Source organism: Toxorhynchites rutilus, chromosome 1, assembly GCF_029784135.1.
Source record: "Toxorhynchites rutilus septentrionalis strain SRP chromosome 1, ASM2978413v1, whole genome shotgun sequence".
NCBI classification, from domain to species: Eukaryota; Metazoa; Arthropoda; class Insecta; order Diptera; family Culicidae; genus Toxorhynchites; species Toxorhynchites rutilus.
In genome coordinates, this window is record NC_073744.1 from 140,768,158 (window position 1) to 140,785,329 (window position 17,172).

The 17,172-nt window shown below is 40.7% G+C and overlaps 1 protein-coding gene across 1 annotated transcript; it reads right to left on the minus strand.

The window, feature by feature from the left end:
* Nucleotides 1-13,875: 13,875 nt before the first annotated feature.
* LOC129762836 (basic salivary proline-rich protein 2) lies at nt 13,876-16,585 on the minus strand. Its single transcript, XM_055761393.1, has 4 exons — nt 16,482-16,585; nt 16,288-16,374; nt 15,883-16,143; nt 13,876-15,820 (listed from the first exon to the last, which is right to left on the minus strand). The coding sequence occupies exons 2-4, from the start codon at nt 16,309-16,311 to the stop codon at nt 14,246-14,248; spliced, it is 1,860 nt and encodes a 619-aa protein (XP_055617368.1). The 5' UTR covers nt 16,312-16,374; nt 16,482-16,585; the 3' UTR covers nt 13,876-14,245.
* Between the last annotated feature and the right edge of the window lie 587 nt (nt 16,586-17,172).

Genomic DNA, 17,172 nt, shown 5'->3' on the forward strand with positions numbered 1-17,172 from the left:
TTGGAGGGAGGCTTGGTAGGGTTAGCTGACTCGTCCCCAGAAGAAGTATCTTCCGTATTTGGAACACGTTTGAGTGACTTTTTTTTATCCGTTAGGAGGGAACTAGAGTCAGAGACCTCCATATCCGAAGGTCCCCCACTCTCTGCCATTTTAAATTTTCACTTATATCCTAAGTATTTTTTTAAACAATATTTCACAATAAAATAATTCACAAAAACAAAAAAAAAACTTATAATTATTAAATATTTTCTCTCAGTATATTCAATCTTATTCACCTATGAACGCACTCCAGTGCAGATGAACGGGAGCGTGCTGAAAGCTCGTTGGTGGTGGGAATGTGCCTACGACACCACTACACACAGTCGTCGGTGAAAGCTTACCCGCACTGTCACTGTTGGCACGATGACTCGGCGAAATCTCCAATGTCGGCGAAGCAGCGACAAAACAAAAACCAATGCTTTGCTTTCCGAGGATAAAAGCCTTTATCCACTTGCAGGCAGGGCACTTCACTCACTATCCAGATAGTGAAATGAACTCTTCAGCGGCAAAAAAACAACAATCACGCGGTAACCGATAACGGAACTTGGACGCGACTTTCCTTCGTCTGGTTACTTCGGGCAATCGGCGAAGAATGTAGGTAAACTAAAATCACTTTTGCTTGCAAGTAGTAAAAAAATATCATACACAAATTGTGTTTAAAGATAATTTTGTATTATAATGGTATGGTATTATAAGTTTTGGTGATAATATCTGAAAATTGATAGAAAATAGTTTAAATTGGGGTCAGAACAGCGTACTTATAGAAGGCAAATAACGCAAAGAAAAAAATTTCATTCAAATTTTAGCAATTTAAAACTGCCTTAGGGTCGACTAATCTGATAGAGAATAGTTGACCTCATACAAACTAATATCGTATCCAGATGTCGACACCATTCCGCCGTCAACGCGAATTGGCGATCTAACGTACAAATCTACACCTAGGCAGCGCTGCGGTGAAAGAGATGATGGTTTTAAATTTTGCAATGTGAGTTTATGGATGATTTGTGGTTCTTTCCATAAATTACAATATTATAATTATAAAAGATTATTTGAATGCGATGAGCTTGTAAGAAATTTAATTCTGCACCATTTTATATATAACATTTTATTTTCTTACCTCTTTCAATAGTGAAAACTGAATAAATATTGACAATGGTTGAATCAAAAAAGGAAATTCTAGAGCAAAATCAAAACCAAGTTGAAAAATGCATGGTTCCTGCATGTGAGAACTACCTTGGAAAGTCCGGAGGTAAAATATACGTGATTTGTTTTTGAATTTTAGGTTAGCGTATCATCATTTTCTTAGTTCAAAACCAAAATCCAGATGTCTCACCGATCGTTTACGTTTTGCGTTAGATCTTCAATTGACGAATTTACGTTGGATTTACAACCAGATGGCGCAGCGAGTAAAATGAGGATGTTTTGTTTTTTTTTTGTATGAAATTCGTTCAAATTTTCTAGAAAAATCAGAAGTTATCTTCAAATTTCCCGGTTTCATGTAATCTTTCCACGCTGAAAAGGTTAGAAAATCATCATTTTACAATGTGCTATGTGTATTACGAGGAATGGCTTGTTTTAAGTATTGTAACTTTATTTTTTTTTCAACTAAATAAACGATGAATAGGGTGTTTTGCGCTTAAAATACTACAAATCCTTCTCGTATCGACCCCTACATAATCAATGATATCAGCCAATTTGATATGATATCGATTTCATCGCAATTATCCATAGTATCAATAAACGGTATGCATTATCAAACTTAAAATTTTCGAAAATTATCTATTAGCGAATTCGTTTTTGTTCAGTTTCAACCCCAGTGCCGCACTAACTGCTGTCAAAACGTTTTTTTATTCACTCAGTTTCGCACTCAGTTCGCCCCGAAAGCTGTTAGTTTCGCACTGAGATGTTTCACGGGTTGGCACTCGGGTTCACCAATACAACTATACTGAACTGTCAAGTTCCGAGTATTGTTTTGGAAAATCTAAAAATAGAGACTATGAAAATGGAAAACCTGCTGCTCTTGCTTTTGTATTATTAGAATCGTAATCCAATTCGGATTCTGATTTTGAAGAGTATATTCGTGTAGACGGCGTGCTTTCATTGGGAGGCGAAAATTATTATGGATATTCAGGAGGAATAAACATGCTCTCAAAATCAAAATTAGGAATGAAAATTTACTTTAACGTTTAACGTAAAATTTTTTTATGTGATGAAATAAGAGGGTTTTTTTCCGATATCGCAGAAACATTGAACGAAAACTGTGTCTAATGATGATTTTATATTATAATAGTAATTATTTGTGGAACAAACAGGAAATGCATCGACAAATGGTTAAGTGAGTGTCAGGACTACATGTGTTAGGTAATCAAACAATATGAAGTAAAAATTTTCATTCAAACTTTTATATTTTTACACTGCACTTGGCCCTTCTGATCTTATTGGCGATCTAACGCAAAACGTAAACGATCGGTGAGGCATCTGGATTTTGTTTTTGAACTAAGAAAATGATGCTAATGTAACCCAAGGCGCTTATATTAATGTATAACAGGTGAAGCAAAATCATCACTTCAAGAAGAAGGGGATTACGGTTTGTGGAGCGGGGGTTGTTTGTTTTGTTATTGCTAGGATACGCTACAAAGTCATCCCTTCTTTTTCACATGAATTCGCGAAAGCCGAACATAGTAGGCATCGGTCGAATAAGCGTCTCGTAGCAGTTTGTAGAGAGCCGCCGGCAGCGTTCTGATGCTGTTTGTAAACAATACCGACAGCAATTCCAATATGGCTGAAAGTGCATTTCATATGATTGTTTCACCTGGTATATAGAGGCGCCTTGATGTAACCTAAAACTCAAAAACAAAACACGTTTATTTTACTTCCGGGCTTTCCAAGGAAGTTCTCACATGCAGGAATCGTGCATTTTTCTACTTGTGTTTGATTGTGCTCTCGAATTTCCTTCTTTAATTCAACCATTGTCAACATTTTTATAGTTTTTACTATTGAAAGAGGTAAATAAATAACATGTTATATATAAAATTGCGCAGAATTAAATTTCTTACAAACTCATCGCAATCAAATAATCTTTTATGATTATAACATTGTAATTTATGGAAAGAACTACAAACCTTCCATAAGCTCACATTGCAAAATTTAAAACCATCATCACTTTCACCGCATCGCCGCCTAGGTGTAGATTTGTACGTTAGATCGCCAATAGAGAATACTTTACCTCCCAAGCACAAATATCTCCACCAGACGTCGACACTGTACATTTGTCGTCGCAAATTTAAACAAATCAGACTATACAACGTACACCAACAAACCACCGCATTCGTGAAACTGAAAACGTTTTTTTATTACAGAGTCAGTGTGGCACTGACTGAGTTTTAAAAACGAATTCGCTATATGACTTTGGTCAAATCACGTGTTGAAACCATCGTAAATATACAAAACTCCAACTTTCTTACCATATACTGACGACATTCAATGGCTGAAATGAATCTAAATTGAAATAAAATGAATAATCACCACCGAATCTTGCTTTTCAGTGCGTAAAATAAACAAGCACCCTCACTTTTGTAGTTCTGAGTTCTAATGTAGGTGTCGCATGAGCTGATTCAGCTTTGCGTAAATTCGTCAAATGACGAATTTACGTTGGATTTACAACCAGATGGCGCAGCGAGTAAAATGAGGATGTTTTGTTTTTTTGGTATGAACAAATTTTTTAGAAAAATCAGAATTTATCTTCAAATTTTGCGGTTTCATGTATACTTTTCACGCTGAAAAGGTTAGAAAATTTATCATTTTACAATGTGCTACGTATATTACGAGGAATGGCTTGTTATAAGTATTGTAACTTTAATTTTTTTCAACTAAGTAAACGATGAATAGGGTGTTTTGCGCTAAAAATACTGCAAATCCTTCTCGTATCGACCCCTACATAATCAATGATATCAGCCAATTTGATATGATATCGATTTCATCGCAATTATCCATAGTATCAATAACCGGTATGTATCATCAAACTTAAAATTTCCGAAGATTATCTATGACTTTGGTAAAATCGCTTGTTGAAACCATCGGCAATATACAAAACAATAATTTTCTAACCATATACTGACGACATTTAGTGGCTGAAATGAATCTAAATAAAAATAAAATTAAAAATTACGACCGAATCGCACTTTTCAGTGCGTAAAATAAACAAACACCCTCACTTTTGTAGTTCTGAGCTCTAATGTAGGTGTCGCATGAGCTGATTCAGCTTTGCGTAAATTCGTCAATTGGCGATCTAACGTACAAATCTACACCTAGGCGGCGCTGCGGTGAAAGTGATGATGGTTTTAAATTTTTCCATTTGAGCTTATGGAAGGTTTGTAGTTCTTTCCATAAATTACAATGTTATAATCATAAAAGATTATTTGATTGCGATGAGTTTGTAAGAAATTTAATTCTGCGCAATTTTATATATAACATGTTATTTATTTACCCCTTTCAGTAGTAAAAACTATAAAAATGTTGACAATGGTTGAATTAAAGAAGGAAATTCGAGAGCACAATCAAACACAAGTAGAAAAATGGACGATTCCTGCATGTGAGAACTACCTTGGAAAGCCCGTAAGTAAATTATACGTGATTTGTTTTTGGAGTTTTAGGTTACATTAGCATCATTTTCTTAGTTCAAAAACAAAATCCAGATGTCTCACCGATCGTTTACGTTTTGCGATTTTGGTTTTGAACTAAGAAAATGATGATAAGCTAACCTAAAATTCATAAATCAAATCACGTATATTTTACTTCCGGGCTTTCCAAGGTAGTTCTCACATGCAGGAATCGTGCATTTTTCTACTTGTGTTTGATTGTGTTCTCGAATTTCATGTTATATATAAAATTGCGCAGAATTAAATTTCTTACAAACTCATCACAATCAAATAATCTTTTATGATTATAACATTGTAATTTATGGAAAGAACTACAAACCTTCCATAAGCTCACATGGCAAAATTTAAAACCATCATCACTTTCACCGCAGCGCCGCCTAGGTGTAGATTTGTACATTAGATCGTCAATAGGTAAACAAAATATTCTAGGTTCTTTCCATAAATTACACAGTTATAATCATAAAAAATTATTTGATTGCGATGAGTTCGAAAGAAATTTAATTCTGCGCTATTTTATATGTTTTTTTCTCACCTCTTTCAGTAGTATAAACTGTACAAATGTTGACAATGGTTGAATCAAAAAAGGAAATTCGAGAGCACAATCAAAAACAAGTTGAAAAAATGCGTGATTCCTGCATGTGAGAACTACCTTGGGAAGTCCGGAAGTAAAATATACGTGTTTTGACGTGGGACTACGTCTAACCGGAATATATGGAGGGTAAAATGAAAACCTAAACACAGAACATGCAGGAAAAAATGAAAGATTTCGAATGCTTATAGCTCGAACATTTCGTACTGGATGGGAGAGATGTTTGCATCATAGGGAATATTTCTACGCATCTATCGCAACTAACAAAATGTTGTTTTTCATTAGATAAACAATTGAATAACTGTAAAATATTAGGCGTTATCTAAACGCCCTAACTGCATCGTTTTGATTGGCCCGATTTACGGTTTCCCTAACACAGCCATCAAAACCAAGCAGCCTTGGGGAAATCGGCATTGCAAATACATGAAAGTAGGGGGACTTTTGTTCTCATCGAAAAATGTTCCCTAACACAGACTTCAAAACCAAGCAGTGTTGGAGAAATCGGCATTGCAAATACATGAAAGGGTATTTTTGATCCGACTGAAATGAGTAAATGAGTTTCCCTAACACAGACTTCAAATCCATGGAGCGTGGGGGAATTGGCGTTGCAAATACATGCAAGTCGGAGGCTTTTTTGTTCCGACTGAAATGTGTTTCCCCAACACAGACTTCACACCCAAGGCGTCTGAGGAAATCGGCATTGCAAATAAATGCAAATTGCGAGTACTTTTGTGCTCGCTTGCCTTTGTGCAGACTAGAATATTGTTGGTTCATACAAGGGGTACTTCTGCACCCGTATGTTTTTTTGCACTCCGAAAAGTGTTTTCCCAACACAAATTACAAAAGCGGGTACGAACACAACGCTTTGGCTCGGTTGTTCAAGATTGTATTGAAGAATATGCCTTCATATCTTCTGCTCACTGAATTTCTACGCATACCATTTGTTGATAAGGCAAAATGTTGATAACCATTTGCTGCGATAACGCCTATTGATTGAACAATATGCGTTCGACATCCATGTCAAAATCGAAACTGAGTGCCTGAAGTTCATCAAATCAAGCAAATTCGCTGTTCGAGAAGTACGTACACTAGAGATGCAAACTTCAGAGGGAAATGTAAAATAAAAAAATCGTTTGATAATTCTTCCGTTCACATATTTTGTCCAAATATACACCAAACGTAAAAGGACTGTCGTTAAATTTACTTGTTATGAAGAACATAATCTATCACAATGCATGAAACATGGCATTTATTCATTCTCTTTACTCACAAAGCAAATATATTGAATTCAATTGAATTCTGAAACTGTTTCAATCAATCAACAATTTAATCAATACAAACAAATGATTGCTAAGCTAAGGTAGTCCCACGTAAACCTTGCGGTTATATCATAGATATAACCCACCCATTTTTTGTTCCGATTGGAATGTGTTTCCCTAACACAGACTTCAAATCCATGGAGCGTGGGGAATTCGGCATTGCGAATTCATACAAATCGGGGGTATTTTTGTTCCAATTGAAATGTGTTTCCCTAACACAGACTTCAAAACCGAGGTTTCTGGGGAAATCGGCTCTGCAAATAAATGCAAACTGCGAGTACTTTTGTCCTCGCTTGCCTTTGTGCAGAGTGGAATATGTCTGTCCTAACATGATCTTCAAAACTTAGGAACCTGGGAAAATCGTGCAGACACTAGAAGCGAATGAACTTCCCAGTTTCAAGCAAATTCGAGATTCGAGAAGTATGTACACTTTTGGGATGTAAACTTCAGAGGGAAATGTAAAATAAAATAATCGTTTGATAATTTTTTTTTTGTCTTTATTGGAAAGATTTTCAGTCTTAGGCTGGTTAATCAAACGTTTGATAATTCTTCCGTACATATATTTTGTTCTAGTCATCATACCAAACGTAAAAGGTCCGTCAGTAAATTTACTTGTAACGAAGAACAATCGATCACAATAAATGAATTGACTTTACATGGCATTTGTTCATTTTTTTCCCTAATGCCTAATGTAAACCCGTCATTAGGACTTGTTCTCGCTGCAGCGGGGCATCAGCGTGGCTTGGGCGGGGCGTGTGATGCTTACGATTAATCGTGTGTGTTCTTACCGATGTGTTCACACCAGGCTGACGTGTCGTGAGCGTGGTTTTGGCGTGTGGCTGGCGTGCAAACGAAAACACTTCACGCCCGCGATATTTGTACTTCTCCACTACTCTCTTGCATATGTTTGTTTGTAGTAGTGACATAATTTTTATTTTTTTTATTTTTACGTTTTTCACCGTCCGATTTTTTTGTCCTGGATACGATGTTGGAATATTTAAAAATAAACCAATTTTCATTTTTTCATTCAAAAACACACATTGACAATTTGTATAAAACACGCCGAAGACATGCCGCTGGCACGGTGCGATGTGAGTGAATTAAAATATCGTTGCGAGAAGTGATCACGCCCCGCTCACGCCACGTTGACGCCCCGCTGCAGTGAGAACATGACCTTATGGGAACATTCACATACACCAGCAGCAAAAACAAGTTCGCCGTCGGCAAAATAAGTTCAGGAGAATACTTGACGGAACGGCGACGGGACGTTGTATGTGTAGCGCACATTGAGTGCGGTCCTGATAGATCCAAACTGTGCAGGAAGTGCGGCGAGGAGGGTCACGTTGCTAGAGACTGTACAGCAAACGAGGTGCTTGCTATGCAACGAGGAGGACGAAAACGATCACGTTGCAGGTAGCGTGAAATGACCGGTGTACAAAAAGGTGATGGCGGGTTCGCAGTAATGAAGGTTACCCAGATCAACCTCAATCATTGCGACATGGCACATCAACAGTTGTGGCAGTCAACAACCGAAACTATGATCGCAGAACCGAGTTATGATAACGGTGACTGGGTGACGGATAAAGCAGGGAGGGCTGCAATACTGGTGATGGGAAGGTATCCCATCCAAGAAGAGGTAGAGAGCTCACAGGAAGGTTTAGTTATCGCCAAAATCAACGGAATCTTCATGTGTAGTTGCTATGCACCCCGAAATGGACAAATGAGCAGTTCCACCTTCTAGACGCAATGACCGCGGAATTAATCGGTAGGAAACCGATCGTCATTGGAGGTGACTTCAACGCTTGGACGGTAGAGTGAGAAAGTAGATGTACCAACGTAAGAGGGTACAGTCTACTGGAAGCTCTCGCACAGCTGGAAGTGACGTTATTGAACGAATGTACCACCAGCACTTTCCGGAATCCACCATTGATGTTACCTTTTACAGTCCGTCGTTGTTGGCGAGCACGGAGTGGAAAGTATGCGAATGGTATACGTATAGTGATCACCAGGCGATTTGATATAAAATCGATGAACGAAACCACGCGATAGTACGGAGGACAACAAGCACTTCGTCTAGAACGCGGAACTTCAGACTCGAACGCAGAAAAGTTGACAGATATACTGATGAGAGTATACGACACTACCATACCGAGAAAAAAACGACGTCCAGTTTACCGGTGGAACGAAACACTCCGAAGCCTTCGCGCTAGTTGTCTTCGCGCTAGGAGAAGGTACGTAGTACGGTGTACCAAGCAGCTAGAACCACATTGAAACGGGAAATTAGACTGAGCAAATCGAACTGTTTTAAAGAGCTGTGTCGAAAAGCATACGCCAACCCATGAGGCGATGCCGTGATGGCGAAGATCAGAGGTCTAGTGACTCCCATCGAATCGTGTCCCGAGGAGCTGAAGGTCAGTGTGGAGAAAATGCTGCTGAACGTTCACAAGACTCCAACGAGGAACTGGTAGCAGTGGCGAAAAGACTGTAGATGAAAAAAGCACCCGGCACCGAAGAAATGCCCAATGCGGCCTTGAAAGCAGCGATATAGGCGTTCCCAAACATTTTCAGTAAAGCGCTACAGAAATGTCTGGATGATGGTTACTTTCCTAAAAAATGAAAGATACAAAAGCTAGTGGTGTACAGCATACAACGGGCGGAAATCATAGTTGGGGAACACGTGATAACTTCGAAGCGTATGTTAAAGTACTTGGGAGTTATGATCGCTAAAATTCAACAATCACGTCGACTACGCCTGCGAGAAAGCAGTAAAGTCCATCAGAGCGATAGTTATGATAATGTCGAACAACCCAAGTAACCATAAGCATTAACGTATAGCTCTATTATATCACTAAGTATATCTGCTTTTTTGATATCAACATTATTATTGAATATAAACATTAATGAAAATAAGCATTAATGAAAGCCCTCTATGCGCATTTAGTGCTGCCATATAATGCTGACGAACATTAGGATAAAACATATGAAAATAGGCATTAATGGAAGCCCTATATGCGCATTTAATGCTACCATTTTTTCCAGACCCACACATACATGATCTTTTTGAGCACGTATCTGAGCGCGGTTATTGAAATAGGACTATTTTCCATTCATTTATATGTATCAACAGTGGTCCAGATAGCAAAGACACAACAGAGAAACATACATGTTGCAGAAGTACCTCGGTTCGAATCTCGTAAAGTAATTTTCATATAACAATTATTTCTCATTCCAAACAGTGCGCCGTAAATCTAAATAAATTATATAATCAATATCATCCATAGAATGGCTGCAATAAATCTGTGTGGGCCCATTAAATACATGATTATTTTTTTTATATTTTCTGTCGAGTCCCGATAGATTCGATGACTTTTTCCTAGAAAAAAATTATTCAAAAAACAACTGCTTAGTAAAGGCTGCCATCACAAGTGACGTTTTCAGTTAGCCCTAAGCAAGATTTAGCAATGCTTATTTAAGGCTGTGAATGAAGCATTTAAAGAGCCCTATATTCCACCTTTTTAGCATTATACCCACCCTATATTGGTTTATAGAATGTAATAAGCATTTATTCAGTATTCTATATGTGGATACAGTGCTGATTTAAGACCATTTTTAGTGCTTACTGGTTACCTGGGGATGCTGGACCCTGCTGTAGCAAAAGACGCCTTCTAGCTACTGTATTCTTGTCTATACTGCGGTACGGAGCGCCAGCCTGGTCTGCGGCTCTTGAAACCCATCTGAATCGCAGGAAACTGGACCGTACGTTTCGTCTCATGGTGATGAGAGAACGATTTCGTTGGAAGGTGTTATCGCCGGCATGATCCCGATTGGCATCACCCTGGCGGAAGACGGTGAGTGTTACAGGAAACCGACGGTATCTGAAAAACTGCGAGAGCAGAATCACTATTGATGTGGCAGCAGGAATGGGACACGGCAGAGAATGGCAGGTGGACGTATACCGGTACATACCGGTACTATCGACCTGCTGAACAGGAAGCACAGAGAGGTGAATTTTCACCCGACGCAGTTCCATGCCTGCTTCAGGCAATATATACACCGGTTCGGGCACGCAAAGTCACCACTCTGTCCGGAGCATGGAGAGGTGGTGGAAACACCGGATTACGTCATATTTGTATGTCTTAAATTCACCGTAAGGCGCGGAAGGGTGCCTGCCCTTCATGATGGGAACATCGTGACGTGACGAGGGCACCTGGAACGCAGTGCAATCGTACACATCATGTCCTAGCTACAGCGGAAGTGGAGGGCCGACCAGCGTACTGATGAGACCTGCACTGTTTCATCAATATCACTGACAACTGACGAGCCACGTTAGTCCCTTCCTATTGACAAAAATCTTGGTCAAATGATGACTGATGGATTACGATGCAACACTATGCCTGTTACCGAACCTTGTCAATACACTTTGATCGATCAAGTAGGCGGTAAAATTGGCCGTAACGAATTGATGACTGTCGCAGATTGCATTCTATCTTCATCGGGCAAAGCTTCCATTTTCGTTCCGATTGTTGCTTTATGTATTTATTTAAGTAAATACTATGTCGAACACGCGATAACGTATGAGCGATAGTAAATCATTCAGGCAACGGAATATATAACCAAAGCTTGAACAATCTTTACATGCTGAAAATAATGAAGAAATTTCTGTCCTCGTTGAAATTTCTGCCCGATATTGAAATCCACGTATTTGAAAGTAGGTTTAGACTCATTTATATTCTTTGTTCTCCTCGAAGTTTTAACATTCTATATTAGAATGATCTTCAGGTAGCTCAACGTAAACAAATGTGTAAACTTCCATAACATCAAGTGACATAGTATGTGGGCTCGAAGGATGAACACTTCGAAAGAGCGAGCGTCAAGAAAGGAGTCGTCGAACTGCTGCATATCCCACGAGAGTAGTTGTGACGGAGTGCACGTTATGATGGAGGGCTCTACCTAATCGGCGCTCATGTTGGGGAAAAATTCCTAAACGACACACGTCTGACGGGTGAACGCAAGCTTGTGTAATGCATAAGCGTAGCGTAGAATAACGGAAAGTGAATGAGATAAATAGATAAAAAGGGTATAAACAACGTTATTGAGCGTTGCAGACGCTAGATGTCACCTAGATGTTGTCCTGGGGGGAATGAGGCTACGAGCAAAGGGCTTAGTTTTAGTGGGTGAGGGTCTCACTGATCGTCTGGGTTAACCTTTCCCAGATATGCTTTATTTGCTTTATGTACGCATGCCGTTTCTCTTTATTTTGCATTCGCTATTGAAGAGCCGAATATCCGGTCTCGAAACCAAACCACTATCTGTTTCATCACTAATATGAATATTAAATGTGAACATTGAAGTACCCCCAATAATAAAAATAGTTATAATTAATATATCGTAGAAAAATAAATACATAATAGATCAGAATTAATGCTTGAGAATAATCTCTTCAAGATTATTTCAAGCTCTGTAAGTAAGAGGATAAGAGGAAGGGCCCCTAATCTTGAACATTCTGTAAAGGTGCTTGCAGGATACATTTTTTCACGCGTGACCAGATTTCAAGCCAGCGAGTATATCCACTTTGTCGAAACATCTCACATTACAGTTTTATTCGTCAGTCAGAGTCGCTAACCAGTTTTAATTTTTCTACTGACACAAACTCCAGTACCACGAATATAAAAAAATAAGCTCGGGTTTCTATGTGGCTCGTGGCGGCAGTTCATTATGCGCGCGACGAAAATTCCGCGTAACTAAATTATTGTTTACCATTATATTGGGTTGGGGAAAAAGAAATGTCGTATATTGTCAATATATGGCAACACTTAAACATATCTTGTGTTGTACTTATCGCATCGGGTCATAGTATACGGCTGATACGGCTATTTAAAGATGACAATCTGTGCTACAAGTGTCGTTTTGACAGTGTTGTGATTGTCCTTTTCAGTCTCTAGTTAAAGCGCGTCAAAGATGGAGTCCACCAAGCAAGAAATTCGCCATATTTTACGTTTTTACTACCTGCGAGAAAACTGCAACGAAGGCGGCCGAAAAAAATCGTGTAATTTATGGACCCGATACTGTAACGATTCGCACAGCACCAACGCAACCAACGCTGTTTGATCGCATTCGTTCTGGTGTAGTGGCTGTCGAAGATACACCCCGTACTAGTAGGTCGTCGTGGAAACCGATAAAATCCGGAACCATTTGCAGAAGATTGGATTCCAAAAAAAGCTGGATGTATGGGTGCCACACAAGTTGACGCAAAAAAAATCTTTTAGACCGAATCAACGCCTGCGATGCACTGCTGAAACGAAACAAACTCGACCCATTTTTAAAGAAGATGGTGACTGGTGATGAAAAGTGGATCACGTACGACAACCTAAAGCGTGGTCAAAACGCGGTGAGCCGGCCAAAACCATCGCCAAGCCCGGATTGACGGCCAGGAAGGTTTTGCTGTGTGTTTGGTGGGATTGGAAGGGAATCATCCACTATGAGCTGCTCAATTATGACCAGACCCTCAACAAGGTTCTCTACTGTGAGCAGCTTGACCGTTTGAAGCAGGAGATTGACCAGAAGCGGTCAGAAATCATCAATAGGAATGGTGTTGTTTTCCACCAGGACAACGCTCACACATCTTTGATGACCCGCCAGAAGCTACGGGAGCTCGGATAGGATGTCCTATTGCACCCACCGTATAGTCCGGACCTGGCTTCAAGTAATTATCATCTCTTCCGGTCCATGTAAAACGCTCTTGGTGATACTAAGTTAGCCTCAAAAGAGTCTTGCGAAAACTGGCTGTCTGAGTTTTTTGCAAATGAGAAGGGGGGATAATGAAGTTGTCTTCTGAATGGCAACAAGTTTGCGAACAAAACGGCGCATATTTGACTTAAATTGGATAATTTTAAGTATGTTAAATAAAGCGTCAAATTTCGATCAGAAATACATTTCTTTTTCCCCAACCCTATATATAGCCAATTCGATTGCAATTGGTTAATTTTTGCCCCCTCTCTAAAGGCAACTTCAAGCACCTCCCTTAGGAATTTTGTATGTAGAATAAGCTTAGTATTAAGTATGTATAGTGTTAGGTTCATTTCTATTTAGTGGGATTAAAATAGAGTCGGGAGTTGTACGTTCAAGAGAAGAGTTGTCTCTTTATATTGAAAAAAAGAAAAGCCAGTTGCTTAGACCACTAGGCAACACTAGGACATTCCAATTTAACCCCCATTTGGAGTTACCTTACTCCAAATTAACTTGATTATCGGAGAAATCAGAAACAAACTACTGTCGATCATCAACTAAGCTTTATTCAATACAATCTCAAAATACACTTTATATATACTGTTGTAATCATAATTACCAACATTCACATCGATTTAATAGTTCTCGGAAGTGATTTCAAGGATAATTCGAGGGAATTCGTTATTTATGCAATCAATATAGAGTGTATATAAAAAGAAACTTGAAACATAAGAAAAAAAAACCTTATCCAGTTTGTTAAACACTTCCCAACATGTCCGACACTCGATAAAACCGATTAAAATAATGTCGTGATATCTTTTCCCGGGGGGCTTCCATTCGTTGATAATAGTCCACGATTGTGAGATTCTCGATTGGATTCATCACATCTACCTACCAGTGCGTCATATGCGTCTCTATTGTGGGGGTTGTCCATAACCATAACCGTATGCTCCCTGCGGTGGTGGTCCTTGTGGTCCCGGAGGCGGCATTTGACTGTTCGGAGGACGCTGATACTGATAACCCTGAGCTGCCTGCTGATATTGGCCCTGGGGTGGAGGAATGGGTGAATAGCCCTGTTGGTGATATCCATGGGGCGGGTATACTGGAGCTGGCCCGGGTGGCGGACCCTGTCCTTGGGGTCCTCCAGGAGCACCCTGAGGATAACTTCCCGGCGGTTGTTGATGCTGAGTTGATGGGGGCGAGTTTGTGTAGGATTGTGGAGGACCAGGTGGCTGCTGTCCAGGGGTTTGAGGTTGTGGATAACTTCCGGGAGGATGCTGTCCAGCAGCGGCTGGTGGTGATGTGTACGCTTGTGGTGGGACAGGACCAGGACCGCCTGGTGCCGTAGCTGCATATCCGGTTGATGTGGTTGGAGGAATAACTGGATGAGGTGCATTGGATGGCGGTGCGTTCGAGCTTGGTCCTGGAGAGGATGTCTGCCCTGGAGCGGGACTGGATTGATTGGTGTAAGTCGATGCACCGCTTGCCTGAGTCGAAGGAGCGCTAGCAGGGGTTGGTTGACTGGAAGCGCTTGTGGGAATGGATGTTGTCGGGGGACCATGCGGGACCACCGGTTGGCCAGAAGGATAATTTGATGGATACTGCTGTTGAGGCGGAGGATAATTTGGCTGACCACTGGCGGGGGGATATCCCGAAGAAGGTTGTCCGTAAGCATTCGGAGGATTCGGACTGCCATATCCCGGATAAGCATGTGGCATAGGTGGACCACCAGCTGTTTGCGGTGGGTATTGACCACCAACTGGTGGACCATACATCTGAGGCTGTGATGTTGGTGCATTTGGTGGACCCTGCTGGTAGCTTCCTTGCTGTGATCCCGCCTGTGGACCTTGTGGAGGTCCCGCGCTTGGGTATGGTGATCCTTGAGGTGGTGCAGAACCAGAAGTTGTTGGCGGAAGGCCCGCATGATGATAGTTTTGTGGAGCATTGGGTGGGTATCCTTGCGACGGGGTCGGGGGACCATACGGTGGATAACCTGGCTGCCCTTGATATGGTTGATTTGGTGGCGGATATCCTGGATAATGACCGTGTTGTTGATAGGGACCACGTTGTGGAGGATAGCCTTGATTCTGTTGAGATATTGGAGCTTGCTGCGGTGGCACACCTGGTCTCCCAGGCTGTCCCGGGGTCGGGGGTCCTTGATTGGGAGTAGTTTGTCCAGCAGCAGAAGTAGTGGGCGGTGCTTGAGGACCTCCACGATAATTCCCAGTCGGTTGCTGATTAGGTGGAGGCGGATGGGCCTGACCTGTTGGTTGCTGAACCGGAGGTGGTGCTCCAGCTTGCGATGCTGGTGGTTGTTCCGGTGGCTGAGAAGAGCCAGCAGGGATAGCAGCTTGATTAGGACCTGGTGTCGGTGCTTGATTTCCGTGTGATGGATCCCCGTCGTGTCCTGATAGAGGACCCGGTGTCGAACTTCCAGGTGGAGCACCATGTATTGGAGGGCCGCTACCGTGCTGGAGCACATGTGGAGGCTGTAATGAATAAAAAAATTCTAAACAATAACCCTTTAGTGCAATAAATTGCATTTACATACCGGTAGCAGTGCTTGAATGTTGTACTGCGGATCCGCTAGATTAGCCAAATAAACAAGATTCCGGTGCAGGGCTACGTGGTAGGACATACACTCGTGCGCTTTGCCCATGTTTTGAAAGTCCTGTATGGTCTGAATAAGACCAGCATTTTCGTCTAAAATCTTTTGGATATGCATCGGGCTGGGAGGAGGTCCACCGCCACGATTCATCGGACCGCCTGGACCACCGCGATTGACCGGATTCGGCGGCTGCTGCGATTGTTGCTGCAATTTAACATCACAATTGAAAAGATTTGAAATATCTTACTTCAAAACAAAACTTTGTTACTAATATTTAATGAAACGCATGAGCTCGCGTAGAGTATAGCAGAGTAATTTTACCGCAAGCTATACTTTTTTCTAACATACCTGCTGAGAGTAAGCGACCGACATGTTTGTTTCCTAGCACAAGCTTGCTTTGCTGTAGTTTGGCTCAGGATGCTGCTATTATTCAACCTATCGATGTATAGTATTATAACAAGTAAATAACTTTTCACAATTTGGGGTTTATACAAATCAAAGATCGACTGCTGCAATTTTCCTTTATTCGCGTGGAAACTTACTTTATTCCGCTTGCAATAAAACTCCAGCAACAAACATACACGACCGCCATTCGGCAAACACCCAAAAGAAGACGAAGCACAGAACGCGTTCCAGAAGATGTCACTGTCAAGGTATCTTATTAGATGGTAGGTAGTTCACTTTTGCGCTTTGATATGAATACGTGTATTAGGGGCCGTCCACATACCACGTGGACAACTTTAGGGGGTTAGGGGTGGCGGAAATGTCCACGCTTGTCCACGGTGAGGGAGGAGGGGGTATAGACAATATCCACGTGGACACGTAGAAGGATTTTGTTTGAAAAAAAACTGTTCACATCTGTGTTCAACAATATATGGAAATTTCTGCATTCTACATTTTCAATAAATGCATTCGTATTTATCAACAAAAAGGATTGAGCTGTTCGATAGTGCTGTCTGAATATAGTTGAACTTCTTTGCTGAAATGTGTATTCTGAGAATGTATTTTGGAGTGTATCTTTGAGGCAAGCGGAATGAACCATAATCAGTTATCCCCAAAACTGGTCTTCACCCGGAGAAAGTCATCTTTGTATCTGGTGCGACTTGAACGGAATTCTGCATCATGCATTATAAATTCCAGCAAGTTCAAGTACGCAACTAAACGAACCAAAATTTAAATTGTGCCAAATCCCATGTTTCTTTGACAGCTTAGAAAAATTCTTGGAGTTTCACT

Excerpts from the sequence above, each read along its gene's own strand:
- LOC129762836 (XM_055761393.1), bottom strand. The coding sequence starts at position 16,311 with ATGTCGGTCGCTTACTCTCAGCAG. Across the intron at positions 16,144-16,287 it reads CGGTCGCTTACTCTCAGCAG|CAACAATCGCAGCAGCCGCC; the intron begins GTATGTTAGAAA and ends GTTAAATTGCAG. Across the intron at positions 15,821-15,882 it reads ACATTCAAGCACTGCTACCG|CCTCCACATGTGCTCCAGCA; the intron begins GTATGTAAATGC and ends TATTCATTACAG.